The sequence below is a fragment of the Python bivittatus genome, unplaced genomic scaffold, assembly GCF_059951505.1.
Source record: "Python bivittatus isolate LINGU-HERP-01145 unplaced genomic scaffold, Pbiv_v1 ctg000700_np1212, whole genome shotgun sequence".
NCBI classification, from domain to species: domain Eukaryota; kingdom Metazoa; phylum Chordata; class Lepidosauria; order Squamata; family Pythonidae; genus Python; species Python bivittatus.
This window is the reverse complement of record NW_028277098.1, coordinates 104,546,405-104,567,051: the sequence shown is the minus strand read 5'-3', so window position 1 is coordinate 104,567,051 and position 20,647 is coordinate 104,546,405. Positions and strand designations below refer to the sequence as shown.

Sequence of the window (20,647 nt, the reverse complement as noted above, 5' to 3'; positions counted from 1 at the left end):
CCCGATGCCACACGGCCCTCAAACGCCCCCAGCCTGCCTTAGGGAACAGCGCAGCATTTTCCGCTCTTCCGAGGCAAGTTACAGCCCGAGTCCCGGCAGAAGCAAAGCTCGCTAACAACGCACGGCCAGGAGCGCGTCTCCGACTCGCTCCCCGCCGTCCCAAAGCACACAAGAGAGCCCCCCCGCCCCCGTTGTGCAGATGCACCGTCTTTGTCCCAAGATGCTAAAAACGGGCCAGGGGCGCCAAGGACCGCGCCGCCCCGGCCCGGCCGAAACCGCTCAGGCCAAGAAGGGGGCGACGCCCCGCCAGCCCCTTCCCTTCCTTGAAGGCTGCAGACCCCCGCGCCGGCGGGCTGGGGCAGCGGCTCCTGCGGGCGCCCCCATCCCCCAGGGCAGCCGGGAAAGCCGTGAGGCAAGGCCGCGGAGGCGCGCCCGTTCCGGGCAGCCTTGCGCAACCGCGATGAGGCAAGGCCCCTGGGCACCCCGCGGGCAGCGCGCAGGGCACCTAATAAGGCAACTGCTCCGCCGGCGGGAGGGGAGGGGAGGGGAGGGGGCCGAGGCGCCGAGAGCCGAAGCCCGGCGCAGGAAGGAGCGGGGGGGGCGCGGGCTTGGAGCGCGTTACGCCACGCGCACCCCGCACACGGCGCGCCTGAAGAAGCGGCGGGGCGGGGGCCCTGCTGGCCCGGGCTCTCGCTGGCTCCGATGCCCCCGCAGCTGGTTCCACCCGCGGGCGGCGAGGCCCCGCGCGGCGCTTCCGCAGAGGGGCGGGGAGGGGCCGGGCAGGCCGGGGAAGCTCGGGGGCGGCGGCCCGAAACCCCTCGCGCCCCTCCTACCTCCGCGGCCGGCGGCGGCCCCGCCTCTGCGCGTGACGCGAGGGCCGAGGCCGCAGGACGCTTCCGCGGACGGCGACGAAAAGTAGCCCCTGGAGGAGCGCGGAACGACGCGCTGTCCCCTGCGGAAGTAGTTCCGGCAGCAGCGATGTCAGCGACGGAGAGGGCCGAGGCCCGAATCCCTCCGCCGGGCGAGGGAAGCGGCGATGGCGTCTTCGCGGGTGCCGGAACGGAACGCGCGGCCGCCGACGGAGCGCCCGGCGCCCGGCGGCGGACCCACTGGCGGTGAGCGGGCGGTGGCGGGGCGGCGGGTGCCCCCGTCCGTTCCCCGCCGGCCGCAGGGCGAGGAGCGCTTGGCAAGATGGCGCCGGCGGAGCAGGGCGCAGGCAGCGCCAGGGGCAGCCCGCCTCGGACAGGCCCCGCGGAGGGAGGGGCGGGCGGACGCGCGCGGGGGCCCGGGGGCGGGACCCCTCCTCGCCCCTCTTCCTCCCGGCGCGGCCCGCGCTGCGCGCTCGCCATGGCGGGATGCGCCCCGCGCCCCCCCGCGCGCCCCCCGGCTGACGGCGCGCCCCCCCACAGGTCCGGCCACGGAGGCGGAGAGCGGCGGCGGCGGCGGCGCGGCCCCCCGGCCCGGGCGGCGGGAGGAGGAGCGCGGCCCGGGCCCGGGCGCGGGATCCTGCGAGGCGGCGGCGGACGGCGGCGACGCGCCCGGCCCGGAGGATGAGGAGGCCCCGGCGCCCCCGCCCGACTCGTCCCCGGCGGCGCCCGCTTCCCCGCACGGCGCCCCGGCCCCGGCCCCGGCCCCGGCCGAGCCCCCGCAGGGCCAGCCGCCCGCCTTGCCCGGGCCCGGCGGCGGCGGGAATGGAAGCGCGTGCGGCTCCCTTGCGGGCGGCCCGGCGGACGAGGCGGCGGAGCGGCCCGCGCTGGAGACCCCCGAGGAGCTGGTGGAGGTGGTGGTGCTGCGGCGCTTCCAGTGCCGGCGGTGCCCCTTCCGCAGCGCCTGCAGGCAGACCCTGCTGCGCCACGCGCAGCAGCGGCACCTCGCGCCGGGGGCGTCCGCCGGCCCGGCCGCTTCTCCCGGGGGAGCGCCCGGCGGGCGGCCAAGGCGCCTTCCTCCGGCTGCAGGGGGCGCCTCGGGCCCGGACAGGGGCCGCCCGCGCAAGGGGGCGCTCGCGCCGGGCAGCCGGAGGCCCGGGGGCGACGACGAGCAGCAGCAGGAGGAGGAGGAGGAGGAGGACGACGACATCGTGGACGCCGGTGCCATCGATGACCCCGAAGGTAGGCGCGGCGGGGCCCGGGCGGGCGGGCGCCCCGTCCCGTCCCGTCCCGCCTCGCGCCGCGGCTGTGGGTGCCCATCTTTGCCCTCTGCAGTGGACAGCGACTATAATCCAGCGGAGGACGAGCCCCGAGGGCGCCTGCCCAAGATCGGCCGCCCGCTTCCCCCTTCCCCCGAGCAGCGACCGCGCAGACGCCCGGGGAGACCCCGCAAGTTCCCTTGCCTGGAAGCCCCCCCTCAGCCAGAGGGTAAGCAGAAGGGGGGCGAGGGTGAGCGCATCCCAGGCGCAGGGTTGCAGGGGTGGGCCAGAAGGTCGCGTTGAGGGGGCATACAAAGCACGCGCCTGGGCTTAAAACGCTGGCATGCCCCAGGGTGCTGCTCACACCTGGGAGATGGATACCAAATCCCTGGGGGAGTTCCAGGCTTCTTGCTTTGCCCCTGTTTGGCAGGGCTGCCCCCCCCCCCCACTGTACCAAAAGGTTTGGCAAGGGTTCTGCCGGGCAAGTGGTGCCTGGAGAGGGACCGAGGGCTGGAGTCACAGGGGCCTGATAACGGCGCTCTGGCAGGTGGTCAGCAGCCCACCCCGGCTCTGGAAGGGAAGGCAAAGCGTCTCGGTTTCTTCCTTCTGCTGCTCACAAATGGAACGCCGTACAGGATTCGCACGTTGTCATCCTTTGTGCACCTACATAGCGCACGTTTCCTGCCGTGTCCAAATTGATTTAGCCAGTGGGACTTTGCCAGCTAACTTTCTGGCCTTGAGAGCTCCTGGTGCCAGTTTTCTCCTTGTTTGTTAGATGCTATAGGCAGGCCAGCTCAGGAGGGGAGCTTTTGGACCCCAACAGCACCTTTGTTTTTCCCGTGAAGACCACGCTGTTCTCCTGAGCTTCTGTCCCCAGATGCGTCAGAGTAGAGATCTTGCTGGGGAACGGTTGCACCCCCTGTACAGGAGAGGGTCTGCCAATCCCAGAGGTGGACGTGCACTGGGTTTTGTCTGGAGGCCGGCCCTTCGCGTATTTTGCGGCTGCTTTGGAGTCCCTGGGCTCGGCCGCAGCTAGAAAGCGTCGCCCGTGCCTCGGTGTCAACCAGCGTTCCCGCTTCCGAACCATTCCCTCGGCAGGTGGTGAAGTGGAGCCGGCTGCCTCCTCGCCGAGCATCCCCCAGGGGGACCCGCAGAGTTCCGAGGCGGCCAGCTCCTCGGGCTCCGTCCCTGCCACCAGTGGCAGCCTCGCGGAAGTGGCCGTGAGCCAGTCCGATTCGGAGAACAGGGACCCGTCCTCCCGCGACAAGCCCGAAGTGATTCCCCGCCGACGGGGCCGGCCCTCCCATCGGTTCCTGGGCAAGAAGTACCGCAAGTACATGGGGCAAAGGTGAGAGGGGGTGGCTCCCACGGGAGCCGGAAGTTGGCAGTTGGCTGGGCCACCGGAGGTGATCGTGGCTGTGCCCCTTGCAGGTACTGCTACAAGTCTGCCAGGCCGTTGATGCGCCCCTACTTGTGCCGGATTTGTGGCTCTCGCTTCCTGACTCACGACGACCTGCGCTTCCATGTGAATTCCCACGAGGCTGGAGACCCCCAGCTCTTCCGCTGCCTGCAGTGCAGCTATCGCTCCCGGCGCTGGTCCTCTCTGAAGGTGAGCTCCCCCTGGCCCCCTCCCAGCAGGGAGCAAGCCTTGCTCGGAGCCTTGAGCCTTTCCTTTGCGTCTCGCAGGAGCACATGTTCAACCACATGGGTAGAAAGCCCTACAAGTGCGAGGAGTGCGACTACACCAGCGTGTACAAGAAGGATGTCATCCGTCATTCTGCTGTGCACAATCGTGACAAGTGAGTGCTGAGCGGGGTCTGGTCGCCTCAGCTGGGTGGCCCTTTGGAACCTGTCTGGGTTTGGTCTTCCATGGCAGCTGAATTCAATAGGGCCTTCCTTCTGCTTTCTGCTCTTCTCACAAACTCGCCTTCCTTCCTTGCTCTGTTTTAGGAAGAAGCGAGCTGACCCGGTAAGCAGAGAGATTCTCCCGAGCCTGGCACTCCTTCCTGGCTGGCCATCTTCCCACTCTTCCTCCTCCTCCTCCTGCCTGCCTGCAGAATAACTCCTGGACTGGGAGGGAGGCTGCAGGCTTGAATCTTTCCTGGAAGCAGGTTAACCGTGTCTCTGGACATCCGTCTGCCGGCTGGGCGGACGTAATAGCTGCCTGCCTTGCCAAGAGGACGTTGCCCCACCGCCCTCAAGCCCAGCCAGGCGACTGGCCCCCAGCACAGTCTCCCCCTCTCTCTCTCTCTCTCTAGGCTCCCAAGCGGAGCTCCTTCCCCTGCCCAGTGTGCAGTCGAGTCTACCCGATGCAGAAGCGGCTCACCCAGCACATGAAGACGCACAGTTCTGAAAAGCCCCACATGTGTGACAAGGTGGGTGTGGGAGCACTGGGGCCTGTGGCCGTGCGCAGCCTGGCACCTCTGCGTGATGGGAACGGGCCTCTGCTCTCTTGCAGTGCGGGAAGTCTTTCAAGAAGCGCTACACTTTTAAGATGCACCTGCTGACCCACATCCAAGCTGTGGCAAACCACAGGTGACTGCCGCTTTTAGGGAGGGGTGGTGTGGGACCTTGGCTCTTCCGGACTGCCGGCTGACCAGGGCCTCCTCCGGGCAGGTTCAAGTGTGAGTTCTGCGATCACGTCTGCGAGGACAAGAAGCTGCTGCTCAATCACCAGCTCCTGCACATCAACGACCGGCCCTTCCGCTGCAGCCTGTGCTCCTACGCCACCGTCCGCGAAGACTTCCTGCTCTCTCACGTGGCGGTCAAGCACACAGGTGCGAGGGGGGAGGAACGAGACAAGACTGGGTGCCAACCTCCAGCAGGCTTTGGGGAAGAGCTGCTGGAAGCCTTCTTGGCTGGGCTGGTGGGACAGTCCGAGCACCCCCCGCGTCCCAATCAGCGGCATTTGGTGGGAAGGCAGCGGGCTCAGGGCCTTCTGGAGAAGTGGACTGCGCGTGGTGATGACTTGCTTGTTAGGCCCCCCAACAGGCCTTGAGCATCCAGTTCAGCTGCTTCCTGGGTGCTCCCACGTGGTCTGCTGACCTTCTGTGGCTTCCATAGGAGGCTGAACTGCAATTTCTGCCTGTGATTGAGTGATAGCATTCAATAATAATATATTAAATTTACATGCTGCTGGACTCCCGGCAACTCTGGCAGTTTACAATTGTTAAAACTTTTAAAAATGAAGAATGATGCAAAAAACTCAAAAGCAGCAGAAGGCGAAAGAACAGCAGTGGCAAAGGAAATAAGCCCAGAGGGGAACAAAAAGGGCGCAGGGGTGTCAGTCATCATCTTCAAAGCCCTGGGCAAAGACCCAGGTCTTTAATGCCCTTTGAAATGCCAGCAGGGCGGGAGCCCTTCAAATTTTCATGGGAGCCTCATTCCAGAGGGCAGCGCTGCCATGGAGAATGCGCGTTTCCGGGGTCCAGAGATGGCATTGCTTATTTGATGGAACCTGGAGCATGCCAACCCTGCCAGGTCAAACTGGCCGAGCAGATACTGTGAGAGACAAGCATTCACGCCTCACTGTGAACCTGGTTAACCTTGGTTAGGAGCTTTGCAATTTAGCATGGTGTTTTGGCCCAGAAAGTGGCTTACTTTGTAGTTGAGTGTGCTGCGCAGACCAGTTAGTGAATTTGGGAGAACTGTGGCCTCTTAAATTTTACTTGTGTGAAAAGAGCTCTGCATGTTTCGTTTTGCTGGCCACAAGACAATTTCGTCCCTGAGCACAAGCACATCTGGGAGGGTCTGCATGGAGGCACAGCCAAGCCTTCCTGGTGGCGCATCGGTGGCCCTTCTCATAATGCTGGAGGTGGGCCCCAGGAGTCCCAGCCCCTGGCCTACAAGGAGGAGTGCTGCACAATCTGCTCAGCCATCTCAGAGACCATCTAGCTCAAAGGGGAGACATGTTTGACTGCATCGGTACCATCTGCGCGGTACTGAAAACAGGCACAGCCGTGTCTCAGGAAACTCCATATGGTGTTTTTAGCCTTGGCGTCTCCTTGTGTGAAATTGCAGATGGGGAGGTTCACGCCAGCCCTCCGCCTCGTGGTCTCAAGCCGGGGAGGGGCGGGTGTGTCGAGGAGGGGCTCTTCTCCCGCCTGGGTGGCGAGGCGGAAGGAGGGCCTGCTGAGCCTTGCTGCCGTCCGCAGGTGGGAAGCCCTTTGCCTGCGAGCTCTGCCACTTCACCACGAAGCACAAGAAGAACCTGCGCCTCCACGTCCAGTGCCGCCATCCGGAGAATTTTGAGGAGTGGGTGCAGCGCCACCCGGAGGAGCCCCCCTGTCGCCGCCGCCCTTTCTTCACCCTTCAGCAGATTGAGGAACTGAAGCAGCAGCACAGCCAGGGTCAAGCGGCCACGGAGGCCGCCACGCCCAGCCCATCTGTGAGTGGCCAGACCAGGTCCTTGTGCTCTCGCTGCTGCTGCTGCTGCTGCTGCTGCTGCTGCTGCTGCTGCTGCAATGGCTCGGCTTCTTGTTCCCAGCAGGTGGCTTCCCAGTCAGCGCAAGGACCCCCTGACCCTTCGCAGGAGCCCTTGGAGGGGGCCACCCTTCTCTATGAGCCAGGTACGTGCGGGGAGGCTCGCAGGGATCCTGCCATCCATTCTTGGGCAGGGAGGCAGAGCCCCCTACAGCTGTGCCACCAGCCTTAGTTTAATTTATGGGTCCTGGCTTGTGACTTCACTAGGGCAGGGTTGGTCTAGGGATCCCGGTCCAGGTTCCCCCACGTTCTGGATCGCGTGGTGCCCATGTGCCTTCACCCTTTCTCCCATCACCTGGCAGAGGGAAAAGCTGTCTTGTTTCTGGAAACCGCCGCAGAGGCAGCGCTGTATTGCGAAGTGCATCTGGCCGAGGTCAAGCAGTCCTTCCCTCCGTTTTGGGGAGAAGAGCCAGGCAGGGGGGGAACATAAGCCAGGAGCGAGTGACAGTGTGCCCTGACCCATTCCCACTTTTAGAGCAGCTCAAACGATGTGGAGTAGAAGGGAGAGGGGTGCAGGCTAAATTGGATCTCTTCCTCTTCCCCATCAGAGGTGGAGGGCTCGGCAGAGCTGGCCACGCAAACCGCATTGGACCTTCTGCTGAACATGAGTGGCCAGCGGGAGCTGCCAGCCAGCGCTCTGGAGGTGAGGTTGGTGGCTTCCAGCTGCTGTGGGAGCTGAGAAGGGACGAAGCCTTGGGCCTGACCCCGCTCTGCTGCTCCTGCAGGTGGCTGTGGTGAAAGCCGTGAAGAAGAGCTTCTCCAAGGGCTCCGAGTCCCAGGACCAGGAGGAGGAGGAGGAGGAGCTGCAGGCCAGTGTCCTGACCCTCCAGGTGACAGAGCAAAGGGAGGCCTTGGTGCAAGAGGCCCTCGCCCAGCCCTCCACAGGCGGCTCCGAGCTCCAGCAGATCGCCATTCCCTTCTGCGGTGCCTCTGAGTACAGCATTGTTGCCCCCGGCGGGGAGGTTGCCAGCACGCTCTACAGGTGAGCCTTCCTCGGTGGGGCACCGCCTTCTGGGCAGGGCGAGATCAGAAAAGGCCTCTCAAGGACAGGCCGAGTTCCTTCAGCCCCCTGGCTGAGGCCGGCTTCTGCTTCGGCTCCTCCTCTCTGTTGTGTCCTTTGAAAGCGAGAGCCCGTTTTCCAAACTCTCTCTGCAGGAAGGAGGAGGCTTCTGGTGAAACGGTGCAGACTGTGATGCAGGACTCCCTGAAGGGCCCTGCAACTCTGGAGGGGCCTCAACCGCCACAGCAGCCGCCTTCTGAGGAGGTGAGCGAGGGGCCCCGCCCCTCCCAAAGGCTTCTGCGCTGCTTCCCACAGAAAGAGCTCAGAGCAGCTCACTGTGAAAACGCCCATCGCAGCCTAGCATTGCTGTGTTACGGGGGCACGGGGCAGCTGTTGGGCCTTCTGGGGCACCTGGCCTCTTGGGTGCAGTGCTGCCGCCTGTGCCAGGCCTTCCCCTGGACTGCCCTGCTGCTCGGGATCAGGCCGCAGCAGAGAGGCCCCCGTGACCGTGGTGGTTCTCCCCACAGCAGATAAACGGGGAGCCCCTGGAGACTCTCCCCGGCGTCCGGTGGCCCATGGTGCGTTGCCTGACCTGGCAGGTCCAGGAGCAGCAGGAGCCAGAGGCCGGTGTCCCGCTGGGCCCGGCTGAGCAGCCCTTGTGCAAGCCCCCCCCCGCCAAGAAATGCCAGCCGGGCAAGGCCCCCCCGGCCAAGAAGTTCTCCTGCAAGATCTGCACCGCCACCTTTGCGGGCCGAGCGGAGATGGAGAGCCATAAGAGGGCCCATGTGGGGCCCAGTGCCTTCAAGTGTCCCGATTGCCCATTCACGGCAGCAGCATGGCCAGAGGTCCGGGTAGGTGCTTTGCCGGGCGAGGGGGCTAGAAAATGTGGCTTCAGAAGGAGCCACCCAGAGGAGCCCGCGCGTCCTCCAGCCCCCGAGGAAGGGGAGGGCGGCCACCTGAGCCCCCTCTTACCTTCTGGCCCCTTCCAGAGCCACCTGGATCAGCACGCCAGCCTGCGGCCCCACAAGTGCCAGCACTGCAGCTTTGCTTCCAAGAACAAGAAAGATCTGCGCAGACACACTTTGACACACACCAACGAGAAGCCCTTTGCATGCTACATATGTGGCCAGAGGTGGGCTGGGGATATCGCTTGGGCGGGGGGGCCTCTGCTCTGCAGCCGTGGGGTGTTCCTTGCCTGGACGCCTGCTGAGAGCAGGACTCCTTGGCCTGCAGGTTCAACCGGAACGGCCACCTCAAGTTCCACACGCAGAGGCTGCACAGCTCCGAAGGAAGGCCGGCCTCTGAACCGGTCCCCGCAGCGTCCCAGACCATCATCCTGAACAGCCATGAGGAGACTCTGGCCACCCTGCAGAGTAAGTGACCGGGCAGGATCGGGGCTTCCCCTTTCCTTCCGGCTTGGCTCCCCTCCCCCCAATTCCTGCTCCGGCATTCAGAACTGGGGGCTGTGGTTCCTCATCCCAGGGTGATGGGATGGCTGGAGCCTTTTAGGGCTTGGCCAAGGGCGATCTTGGGGGTCTTTGAGCAGAGGCCAGCTGGCACCCCTCACTCTCTTCTCGACCCTGCAGCAGCCCTGCAGTCTGGCCAAGCTGTGCTGGCCCCAGAGAGGCTTCAGCAGGCTCTGGAGCAGGAGCACATGATCGTGACCCAGGAGCAGGACGTCCCCAGCCAGGTGAGAACCAAAAGGTGCTGAGGCGGCAGGGTGGAGCTCCGCCGTCTCCTGCTCTGAGTGCCCCTTTCAACTGGGGGCAACCTGATGTCCGGGAGGAGGTTCTGGGAAGCCCCTCCGAGGTGAGGCCTTGCTGTCGGGAAATGCGTTTATTGCTAGTTTTAAACATGCAAGAGGAAAGCGGGCAGTTGTTCAGCTGGGTTAACGAAGCGCAGTTGCTGCGTTCACACAGCCTGCGGTGATGAAGAAGACTTGAAAGGCTCTTGAGGTTTGTAGAGAGGGTCTGGTCTTTGTGTGGATTTCTAACAGAATGAAAACGGAAGACAGGCAACAGAAACAGGAGGGACCCCATGGTTGTAAGGCTGCTGCTGTCGGGGCTTCTTCCTGTCTCTGCGGAAGCCTCCGGCCTGTGGCGCATGGTCGGGAGAATCAGCAGTCGTCCCCCCCGCCTCCCGGGTGTCTTTTGCCCCTTGCCGCACACACCCCACCCACCCACCCACAGGGGATTCTGGTTGGGCTGGACGTAAAGGCTTTGCGCTTCCTTGCAGGAGGAGGCCACCTACATTCAGGAGATCATGGCCACAGCAGACGGTCAAATGGTGCAGCATTTGGTGACCACAGAGAACCAGGTGGGCCGGCTGCGGGGTCGTGCCGAGAGGGAGGCGTGGGGTCTGGCCGGCAGCCAGAAAGTAACCTTTCTCCCGCCTTCCTCCTGAAGGTGCAGTACATCATAACTCAGGAGGGCGTCCAGCACCTCCTGCCCCACGAGTATGTGGTTCTGCCTGAGGGCCATCACATCCAGGTGAGGCCTTCCTGCTTGCTCCTTTCCCAGCCGGTGGTGGCGTCCGTTCCTCTTCCCCCCTGCCCAGTCTACTCGCAATCCTTGCTCCGTTTCAGGTACAGGACGGCCAAATCACCCACATCCAGTATGAACAAGGCAGCCCGTTTGCGCAGGAGCCCCAGGTATGCAGGCCCCCCTTGGGACGTTTGCGCTGGAGGCGGCCAGCCGACGAAGCGGCTGTGTTTGGGGGCGTCTGGAACGGGGCCCTTACCGATGCCTTCTCCCCGCAGATCCAGTACGTCCCGGTGTCACCAGGGCAGCAGCTCGTCACGCAAGCCCAGCTGGAGGCTGCAGCACATTCGGCAGTGACAGGTATGGGGGGAGGTGGGAACGAGGACACCCACCCCCGGGTCAGGAACTTCTTTCCACCTGTTGACTTGGGTCGATTGCAACTTGTCTGGGGCAAGGGAAAGGCCCTGGCGGCCCCCCGTGTGAGGGCTGCAGGCCTGGCATTTCCTGGGTGTGTTGGTCCCAGGCTTGCTCTGCGCAACTACACCCTGGTGGGGAAGGGGGGCTGAGTCCTCTGGGCCCCCCCCAGTTCTGTGCCTGATGTTTTCACCCCATCTCCAGCTGCACAGGAGAGGATCTCAAAGTGTTCATCCTGTACTCGTCAGGCCATGCAGGTTGGGCCAGATCCTGTTTTCTCCCATCTGCTGGCTGCCCGTACCCGAATGACCTGGTGGCCTCTGCTCTTCAATACAGGGGCTGAAGTCTGAATTGGGACCTCCCCCCACTGCCTCTACTTACTCTTCTCTCCTTCCTCTCTGCAGCAGTGGCGGACGCTGCCATGGCCCATGCCCCCTTTGGCACGGAGTCCGTGCCAGAGCAAACCCATCAGCTGCAGCCGGGAGTTCACTATGACATCATCACCCTAGCAGAGTGAAGGAGCACGCTGCCCAAGGGTGGACCTCTTTCTTGGCACTTCTGGGGCAGCCAGGATGCCCTGGCCGGCTTGGCTAGAGGACTAGCCTTCCCTCTGGATTGTGCCTCCAGCCACTGGCCGGCTTCAGCGGCTGCTTGCGCTCGCCCGTCCCGCGTGTGACCTGGCAGGCCAGGTGGGGCTCGCTTTTCACAGGTGCCTCCTGGAAGCGGGACATCCGCACCAAAACTTGAGGAAGCGCCTCGACCCGGGGCAGTCTGTGGTGGACGTACTGCTGAATAAAAAGGGCCCACCAAGTCTGGAAGTCTGGTTGATGGCCTGTGCCCCTCCCCTCCCCTCCCCTCCTAAGCCCTGCTCAAGTCACCTTGATTGTGGGAGAGGGGAGCTGAGGCCCTTTCACCCCTGCCCCCCTGCCTGAGCCGACCGGACCTCTTCCTGGCAGTCCAGACCCAGCCTGTTCACTTGGCAGCGTTTGCATCAGATTATAACGGCTAAGCTGGGAATTTAGCTAGGAGCTTTGCCATTATCCTGATTGTGTTCAATGGGGCAAAAAGCCACGTTGCTCTAAGGGCACCTTCAGCAAGGGCTGGGGGAAGCAGGTGCCAGCCCTGGGTTGCTGCGCAAGAGCCGGGCAGGTGGTGAAGCAGCAGTCTGGAACAGGAAGCAGCCAGCTGTGGCTTGTCTGGCTCAGCCGCTCCAGCTGTGTCCCGGCTGAGCATTAGTGGCGGGCAGGCCGGGATTATCTGCTTGAGCCGGGGCAAGGTTGTCCTGCCAGGGGAGGAGGGAAGCAGGCTGTGGCCAGAGCAGGGACAGTGCAGGCCTTGTGCCCATCAGGGCTGGACCGGTGACCCCCCAGCCTGGCCCAGAGCCCTGGTTCCCTCTGCCTTCTCCTTGTTCCGAGACGAGGGTGGAAGGAGAGGCAGGGTCCCAGCTGGCTTTGGAAAGGGGCATTGCATTCTTCGAGTGGAGCTCCTGCGAGGTCCTGGGCTCACCGGGGCTGAGGCTTGTGTTGGGTGGGGGGGGATGCTGGGTCCCTCCAGGCCCGGTCTGGAGCAGGGAGAGGCCAGTTTGCTCACAGTGCTGCCCTGAACTTTGCTTTGTGGGAAAGGGAACTGCAGATGCCGCTCTGACAGAGCCCGTCTGCGGCGCTGCTGAGCACCGGGACCTGGACGGTTCCTAAAGTTAACGTGCTGCACCCTGCTGGGGGCCCGTTGCTGTGGCCGTCCTGGGGCCTCATGCCAAAGGCTGCCAGAGTCTGGTGGTGGCCTGCACCCCTTGGATGGCCCAGGCGGGCCCTGAGCCCCCTTCAAACCTGGGGGAAGGTGGAGGGGCTCCCTCACAGTCGGGGGGCGAGTAGGAGAGGGTGTTAATGCCAAAGGTATCAAAGGCCGGGAAGACTCTGATGAGCTGGCCCGATTCTGGAGCCCTGAAGTCACCGGAGGAAACGCGCTTGCACTTCCTCCCTCTTGGGTGGTGCTGGAAACGCAAGGTGTGGATCCGTGGTTAGAGCCAGCACCCTCACGTGACAAAGTTCAGGAGAAGACCTTCATCTCTGGCAAACAGCTGCCGCTGAGTCAAGCTTGACTCCTGGAGACACGTCCACATAGCTTCTGGCCAAGAGCGTGGAAGTGATGTGCCGTTGCTGTTTTCTAGGGTGCTGTTTCAGTTGCAGGTTTAGCCCTAAAACTTCTGGTGGTCTCCTGTCCAGCTATTAACAGGATCTGATCTTGCTTAGCTTTTCTGAGATCCCCCAAGGTTAGGTAGATATGTATTAAGCGAGCAAAAGAGAAACCACTTCGGTCTGGCCGTCCTTTCTCTCTTGGCGCGCTCTACCTTGCAGTCACGGAAGGGGATTACTGGTGACTGATGTTCCCTTTCTCAGGCCGCGGGCAATGAGATTATGTTCTCCTGTCCGCTGCAGTTGGGCTTCTGGCCAGTCTTGATGCAGAAACTGCTTTGGCTGCTCTGTGCAAAGGCATCTGGGGGTGCAGATTCTCTGGACCCAATTCATTTGGACCCTGGATAAGGGGCTCCTTTGATCATCTTGGTGGATAACTTGGGCTAGGAAATGGATGGCTCTGGGGGTGTGGGTGTGCCCCTGCCAGCTCTCTCAGAACTCTTGGCGAGGTTTGATGCCACAGAGCGTGTTATCTTTAGGATCTGCCTCACCAACTTTGGCCTTGGGCCCTTCCTTTGGGGCCATCCAGTCTGGCCTCTGTGGTGTCCCAGAAGGTCAGGGCAGAATCTCTTTCAAACTGGTGAGGGAGGTTCCACTGCAGCCAGCGGGTGCCAGAGGTGGGCGAGAGAAGAATTTGAGGTTTGGCTGCCCGCCTTTCTGGTCCTGGTCTGGACCGGGAACTCTTCCTGAGCCAAGTGACTGGAACTGGCTAGCAGGGCTTCTATCTTTAATTTCTTTTACTATTTAATCATTATTTTCAGTGCTTTACACAGTGCTAATGATGACTGTGCCATCAAATTGTTGTTGTCTCTTAGGAACCACACAGATCAACCTTGGCCAGGATGATCTGTCCCCAACCTGGCCATTCAGGTCTCCCCTCACTGCTGCCACCACGTCCGTCCCCCTGGCTGCTGGTCATCCTTGTCCTCTCTTCCACCTTCCCCGGCATCACAGCTTTCTCCAGATTGCTGTTTTTTGATAATTTGAGACTGGTCATTTGTGTCTTGAGTTCGAGAACTCTAGACTGATTTGTTCCCTCATCTATTCGTTTGTTTTCTTGGCTGCCCACGGTCTTCTCAGGAGTCTTCTCCAATGCCAAAGTTCAAAAGTGTCAATACTCTTCCTATCCTGCTTTCCAACTTTCTCTTTCATAAAAGAGAAATGGGGAAGACCATGGCCTGCACGATTCTGAGCTTTGTAGGTGCAGACACATCACCGCATCTGATTATTTTTTCCAGGGCCTTCCTGGCTGCTCTACCAAGTGCTCCTCTGTGGCACATCGCTTGACTGCTGGTTCCTCAACTGTTGATGGTTGGTCCTAAAAGGCGGAAGCTGTCCACCACTTTGATATCTTCACTGTCAGTTCCAAGGCTGGTTCTACCTGTTGTCCTTAGTTTGGTCGTCTTTATATTTAATTTTAGTCCCATTTTATTCTGTGCTCCTTGACTTTTATTACTACAGCTTCCAGATCCTTTGCAAATTCAGCTATCAGGGTAGTGTCATCAGCATAGTGCAGGTTATTCATCATCCTTCCTCCAGTTTTAAAACCATGCTCATCTTCCAATCCAGCTTCCCTTAATATATATTCAGCATATAGATTGAATAAATAAGGGGAGAGTATACAGCTTGTCTCGCTCCTTTGCCGATCTGGAGCCAGTCTGTTTCACCATGTTCTGGGGCTTCCTGACCTGTGTATAGGTTTTACATGAGGACAATGAGATGTTCTGGGATCCCCATTTTCTAAGGCATTCCACAATTTGACACAGTCAACTCAATCAATTTATTTATTGTGGTCATAGACCAGTACAAGCAGAGTGCTTTGTGGATCTCTCTCTCCCTCTCCCATCATCTCTCTCTCTCTCTCTCTCTCTCATCATCTATCTCTCATCTAATCTATATACACAAAATAAAATTTAAAACAAAGTTAAAATACATTTATAAAACAACCTAACTAGCATCTATGAGTGAGGGAGATCCAGGATACAGTCTATAAGTTATAAAATAGACACTAAAATTATATAAGACATAACATCTAAAATTACAAAAAAGTGATCATATCTAAAATTTAAGTGGACTTCAGTTACATAGTTACATAAAGTGTGTCTAACTAGCAGAAAATTGCCCCATCGGGGTCCAGCGGATCTTCTGTGCCGCTGCACGAAACCGAGCCACGTGTGTTGCAAAAAAGGCAGTTCGTGGATGAGCAGCATCTGGGCCTAGGCTGAGTCTGGGTGACCAGGGTATCTACTAACCAGAGGCAGGATGAATCTGGTCCGAATGTCTCCGCAAAAGGAGCAATGAGGAAGAACACGTTCTGTGGTTCCCACCTCTCCGGTATCCCAGGGGCAGAGCCCTTCAGCCAGTGGCACTTTCTCATATTCACCAACCAATGCTGAGAGGGGAGAGCACAACATCGGGCAAGAGAGAAAGCTTTCCGATGCCTGGGCGTTTCTAGCTGTGTGAGGTGGCTGGCAGCAATGACAGCGTATCAGTTGTGTACTGGTGGCAGGAAGGCTTGGGCCTTCCCTAGATCTTGCTGCTCTGTATCCTTCATCCGTTGCTTCAGGGTTTGTTTCGCCTGATCATATTTCATCTTAAGAACCGAGGAGGGACAGTAGCCTAGATTTAAGTTCGGATTCAACCGCCTTGATCCATGTTTTCATCCATGAAAATTGTCCATCAATGCAGACAGTCAACTCAATGGAAGGCTTTTCCATAATCAGTGAAGCACGTGTTGACTTCTGGGGAGGTGTTCTTTGGTTTTCTCAATTACCCAGTGTGCATCAGCATTAATGCCTCTTGTTCTTCAGCCTTTCCTAAAGCCAGCTTGAACATCTGGCATCTCCTTTTCCATGTGGGTCTCTAATCTGTGTTGGATGATCCTCAGCTAGCATGCAAAATTAAGGATATTGTACAATAGTTGGCACACTCTGTCAAGTCCCCTTTCTTTGGTTTTGGAGTGTAGATTGACCTTTTCCAATCAGTTGGCCACTGTGTCATTCTCCACTGTTGCTGGCACTTTTAAATTTATTTTTTATTTAACAAATGCATATAGCAGCCCATCTATCAAGGAGAATTCTGGGGAGTGAATAGAAATAAAAACGTAGCGTTTGGTTAGAACCTTGACTGATTCTTCTTTTGTTGCTTGTCATATTTCTGTGGGTATTCCATCAGTTCCTGTAGCCTCCCAACTTGACAATAATTGGAGTGCAGATCTAGCTTCATCTTCCTGTACAAGAGGTATTTGTAAGCAGGAAATCTCTTCCAAGGTATCTTCAATGTCAACATCCCTGCTTGTGGAAGGAAAAATTTGAAGCTGAGGTTTCTTTCTGTATGGTTGGGTCCCTTGGGACTTCAGTAGAGTAGAGGACCACACCAGTAGCACAGAGAATTTGGTTTTGATGCTGATATTGGGGTGGGTGGGGGTGGAAGTGGCATTGGAGAGCTGAAGGAGAAGCCAGAAGCCAGGAGTTGCATGGAGGAGGCAAAACTGAACCTAAACAGTTTGGTGGAGTGAGCAAGGAGACCCTGAAGTTGCCAAGCTGGAATGAGTGAGAAGAAGCAGAGCTTGTGAGCCTCACAAGCCTTCCAAAGACACAGACCAGCTGCAGACAGCAGCCAGGAATCACCCCCACCCCCACCCACCCCAACTGATGAGAACTGAGAGACTGAGAAGCAACTCGGTACAAGGGATCAATGGCCAGGCTACCTCAGCCTACAGCAGGACCTCCAGGACAAGCGTAAGAACGTTCGGCCCCAGGTAGGAGGAGCAGAATTGCTAGCCCTTAAAGGCCATGGCTAGAGAAAGGCGGGTGCCACCGCCACCTCTGTGGCTAAGAAAGGCAGGCCATTAAGAACACAGGGCAAGACGGGAATTTATAACCTTGTTAAGACACTTGTCACTTATAGATATAGCATTATCTACTTATCTGGGCTTAATGCTACATACAACTTATGTAATAGGCTTAACACATGAGGAGTGTATGGTTTGTACACTACGCCTACCTCTTGTAAATACCAGAGGAGAACCATTCAGCCTCCTGGCCTGTGGTTTGTGCCATACCTTAAGTGTAACCCTGCCACACTGCTGTGCAGAATTTCAGCAGACTCCCTCCATCTTTCTTTTGATCTTCTTGTTACTACCTGCCCATTCATGTCCTTTAGCATTCCAGTTTGAGGGTTGAACCTCCTTCTGAGCTCTGAGATCTCTGGGAAAACTTTCCTTAATTTTCCATGTCTGTTTCCATTGTCAATATAATTGTAATACTGCCCCTTCTTCCTTCTAGTAATGCTCTGAAATCCTTCGTTAAGCTCCTTAACGAGATCTTTGTGTTGCGCTGGCTTCCCTTCCCTTCTCTTCTTGGCAACGTCCACCGTCTGCTTCGACATCTAGTTGCTTCTCCTGTGTCTTGGTCTTTGGCCGTCTCTTTTCACCTTCACCCGCAACAACGTCTTTGGTTTCATTCCACAGTTCCTCTGGTTCCCTGTCCACGAGGCTCAGGACTTTAGAGCAGTTCCTCGAAAACGGGGTCTGTGCTCTGGATCCTATTCTGGAACCTGGCTGTCTCTCTCCTGCTGCTGCTGTGGCTTGCCTGATATATCCTGCCCAGAAGGGAGACAACTTTCTTAGATGGAGCCAAAGCCACACCATCTTCCTTGGGCTTGGTCTGGAGTTCCTGGAAGTCCCCTCCTCTTTACACAGTTTGGATCGAGATGCCTCGGACCGCAGGGTTGGCCACCCTGTTTTGTGCAAAGAAGGGCTGGAGCAGTATTTTGCTTCTTCCTTGGCATCAAGCATTCCCCTCTATGTGCAAGCTTGAGGACTAGAAGCGTGTGTGTATGAGAGAGAGAGAGAGGGAGCAAGAGAGAGAGAAATGCTAAATTCTGCACTAACTTGCTAAGTTCTTCCTAACCCTTTCATCAGGGCAAAAGGGGTGCCTTGCACTGCTGGAGAGGAGGGGGGCATCATCCCCTGGTGCTCTCTGAACAGGTGGGATGGCCTCTTCCAGCAGGGAGGGGCGTCAAGGTGGCATGTCTTCAGGCCCCCTTCCCAGGATCCCCCCCATTGCTGTCCCACACAAGCACCAGCAGCTGATGGAGCTGTTCATCAGGTGAGAAGAAGGCCTGTCCATCTGGGGCATGTTGTCCAGCAGGTGCCAAGCCCACCTCTGAGAGCACGGGGGTGCCCCCAGGACCATCTGCCCTTGGAGACCACACAGCCCGCAAAAGAGCCTCCTCCCCACTCTTTTGGTGAGCGAACAGAGGGGTGGTGGGGCTGAAGGTGGAGGGGCCAATTTTCTTGCTTGCAGCTGGCTGGATTCCTTGCTGCTTTAGCTTGGCCAGCCTCCCCCCTCCGACACCCCAAAGCTCCAGCCCCCCCCATACCAAACCTTTGGCAATAAAGACTTACCGTGCTTCATGGAGCTATTTTGCCTCTTAAGATGGAGGGCCAAACGTTGCTGTTCCCGATCCACATGTAGGAGCTGGGGCTCATTCGACCCAAGCCAGAGCGGGACACCAGCTCCCATCTTTGCTGTCCCGTGCCCAGTCGGTCATCAGCTCTTCTGCCATCCCTGGGTCCTGCGCTCTCTTCCGTGGCAGGTGGGATGGAGGCCCCCCCCTTCCTGGCAATGCCCCTCAGTTCCCTCTAGAGAACGCCCTTCTAGAAGCCCAGTGATCTGCAGGGACAGCCCAAGAGAAGGGGGTTTATGGCCCTCCTGGCCTTCCAAGTTCCCCAGAAGAACGTTGGCAGTGTCCGTTGCCCACGTGAAGCTGCAGGTGGGAGATGAGCGCAGGGTCTCCTCCCAGGGGCGGGTGCTGGGAGCGAGGCCAGGCAGAAACCGGGAGGTCCTGGGGAGCTTGGAAGCACTGAAACTTTTCAGGCACCTCCTGCCCGTGTTTGCAAGAGGCAGCAGTTCCCATGAGTCTTCACCACTGGCCGTGCACTCTGTGGCTGATGGGACTCAGAGGCCCAGAGGTTGACCTGCCTGCGGTTTGTGGCTCTCAGTGAGCTGGCCCTGGAGGGCCAAGCAGAATGGCCTTTCAGCCTTGGCCTCGGGAGTCCCTCCACCAGGGATGGACCTGGGGCTCCCTCTGTTGTTGCCTTTTAGAAGGCCTTAACTCCCCGGCCCCCACCTCTTCAGGAAGTTTTAACTCTGGAGGCTGTGTTGTGTCTGAACAGACAGTTGATTGCCTGGTATGCTTTAACATTTAAATTGAAAAGCCTTTGGAAAAAATGATTAGTCAGAAAAGGCACCCCCAGACTCCTCCTGGTTTTTGGCTGTCCTCCTACAATGCCTCCCGCTAGGAAGGGGAGGGGGGAGAGGCAGCCGGAGGATCCTGATTGGCCAGTCCTGAACCTGTCCCTTCAAGGGGAACCGGGTGACCTCTAATCGCATCCCCCCTCTGCCCCCCCCAGACTTGCTCCTATAAAAGCGCCCAGGGCTCCTTGTCCAGCCAGCCCATCATTTCTGCAGCATGGCCACAGCAGGGCCCCAAAAGCTTTCTGTGGAAATCCGGGACCTGGAGGGCGTTTGGAATCCCTTGCAGGGGTGTCCTGCTGCCCTGCTGCCCTCACTTCCCTGCCTGTATCCTGCTCTTCCTTGCCATGGCTGGCACTCACCGCCCCCAGGCTCCATCGCCCAGCCGGTGAGGGATCAGGGCTGGGGCTGGGGGTGGGGGTGTGATTCTTTTCAATGGGATGGTCAAGGAAGCCGAGCGCCTTCTCCAGGCCAGCAGCCTCTTCCTAGCAAGGAGATTCGGTTCTGGAGGGAGGGAGGGACAGACGGTCAAGGGGGGTTCTCCACAGTCGCCCTCAGATTAACGCTCTCTCGGGAAACCCAAAAGCAGGGTTCAAAGGAAGTCCTGGAGCTGCTGGCAGTGGCGCTGGGCGGGACCTCCTTCGCTGGGGGTGCTTCACCTGGGATTCCGCCACCAGCAGAGTGCCCGCCTGGCCACCGGGGCCTGTCCCGTCCAGGGGTCTCTTTGCTCCTCTTTCCAGCAATGCCAACCCCGCCTGCCTCGGGACTGGGGAAGCGGCGTCGGGCTACGGAGCGAGGGCCCCCGGCTAAGGCTGTAGCGCCGCACCGGTTCGCAGCGGGCTTCTGCGTTGCGGCTCGTACGGTTTGAGCTGGTTCGTCTGTCCGCGGAGGAGCCGGGGGGCTCCCCTTTGTTGCAGGGCCGCCCAGACGGGTGGCAGAGCGCAGAGGGCGGCACGGCGGCCCCACAAAAGGTCGGGGTGCGTGGTTGCAGCCGCTGAGGCGGGCACTGAGTGCAGCGCGCCCGGGGCCGGGGGCCGGGCTGTCTGGATCGAAGCTGGACTGGCCGAGAACCCCTCCGCCGGGAAGCCAGCAGGGACCGCGAGCGCCGTCGGGCTGCAGCCGCGCGTCCCTTCCCGCCGCCCGGGCGCGCAGGCGGGTCTGTTTCTGCGAGGGCGGCTCCGCACCGGATCGCCGCTGTCAGAAGCGCAGCAGCGGGCGGGGATCCCGGGCCCGACCCGACCAGCGCGGAGTAGCAGGCGGCCGGGGGAGCTTCTGGCCGGGTCTCCCGTGGCAGTCCCGCCTTCTGCCGTTGATTTCTTCTCCTGCGGGGGCACGAACAGCGGGGAGAGCTTTCGCGAGGACTTCCTCTGAAATCGCCCATCCGCGCAACAGAGTGGTGGCCCTGAACACGCCGGGCAGCAAATACTTAACCGGGCAAGGGGCCAGCCCTTCTTGGCTGATGTTTTCCCCAAGGTGGGAGCCCCACGGGGCGGGCGGGCCTCGTGGCCCTGCTCCTCTGCCGCTGCCTCCTCTCAGGAGCGCCAGCAGCGGAGTTCTTACTGTGGCATTTCAGGGGGGAAGAGCTGGAACCTGAGCAGAAGTTGGGGCCCAGTTATTTGTTTATCTTCCTAGGAGAGACCTTTCTAACTGACCAAAAGCTTTGTGTGATCAGGAGTGAAAACAACCACGGGTGA

The 20,647-nt window shown here is 59.7% G+C and overlaps 1 protein-coding gene across 6 annotated transcripts; it reads left to right on the top strand.

Annotated features, from left to right (window-relative positions):
* The first annotated feature begins 956 nt into the window (after positions 1 to 956).
* On the top strand, positions 957 to 11,312 carry ZNF335 (zinc finger protein 335). 6 transcript variants are annotated; one of them, XM_088154455.1, is made up of 24 exons: positions 958 to 1,115; positions 1,410 to 2,108; positions 2,202 to 2,354; positions 3,224 to 3,458; positions 3,557 to 3,734; positions 3,812 to 3,924; positions 4,076 to 4,094; positions 4,384 to 4,500; positions 4,584 to 4,660; positions 4,742 to 4,902; positions 6,280 to 6,512; positions 6,615 to 6,693; positions 7,156 to 7,250; positions 7,333 to 7,589; positions 7,763 to 7,871; positions 8,135 to 8,458; positions 8,597 to 8,739; positions 8,841 to 8,980; positions 9,194 to 9,297; positions 9,843 to 9,923; positions 10,013 to 10,096; positions 10,192 to 10,257; positions 10,366 to 10,447; positions 10,906 to 11,312. In XM_088154455.1, exons 1-24 carry the CDS (start codon positions 1,037 to 1,039, stop codon positions 11,016 to 11,018), a joined length of 3,741 nt encoding a protein of 1,246 aa, XP_088010581.1. In that variant the 5' UTR covers positions 958 to 1,036; the 3' UTR covers positions 11,019 to 11,312. The 6 variants fall into 6 exon arrangements, with proteins under 6 accessions (XP_088010577.1, XP_088010581.1, XP_088010580.1 ...); XM_088154454.1 differs by having other exon boundaries at positions 6,612 to 6,693; XM_088154453.1 differs by having other exon boundaries at positions 3,224 to 3,473.
* Positions 11,313 to 20,647: the final 9,335 nt, after the last annotated feature.

Bases quoted from the DNA above. Each gene is read 5' to 3' on its own strand.
- ZNF335 (XM_088154450.1), top strand. From the start codon at position 1,037: ATGGCGTCTTCGCGGGTGCCGGAACGGAACGCGCGGCCGCCGACGGAG. The intron at 1,116-1,409 runs GTGAGCGGGCGG...GCCCCCCCACAG, and splicing joins CGGCGGCGGACCCACTGGCG to GTCCGGCCACGGAGGCGGAG. The intron at 4,903-6,279 runs GTGCGAGGGGGG...TGCCGTCCGCAG, and splicing joins CGTGGCGGTCAAGCACACAG to GTGGGAAGCCCTTTGCCTGC.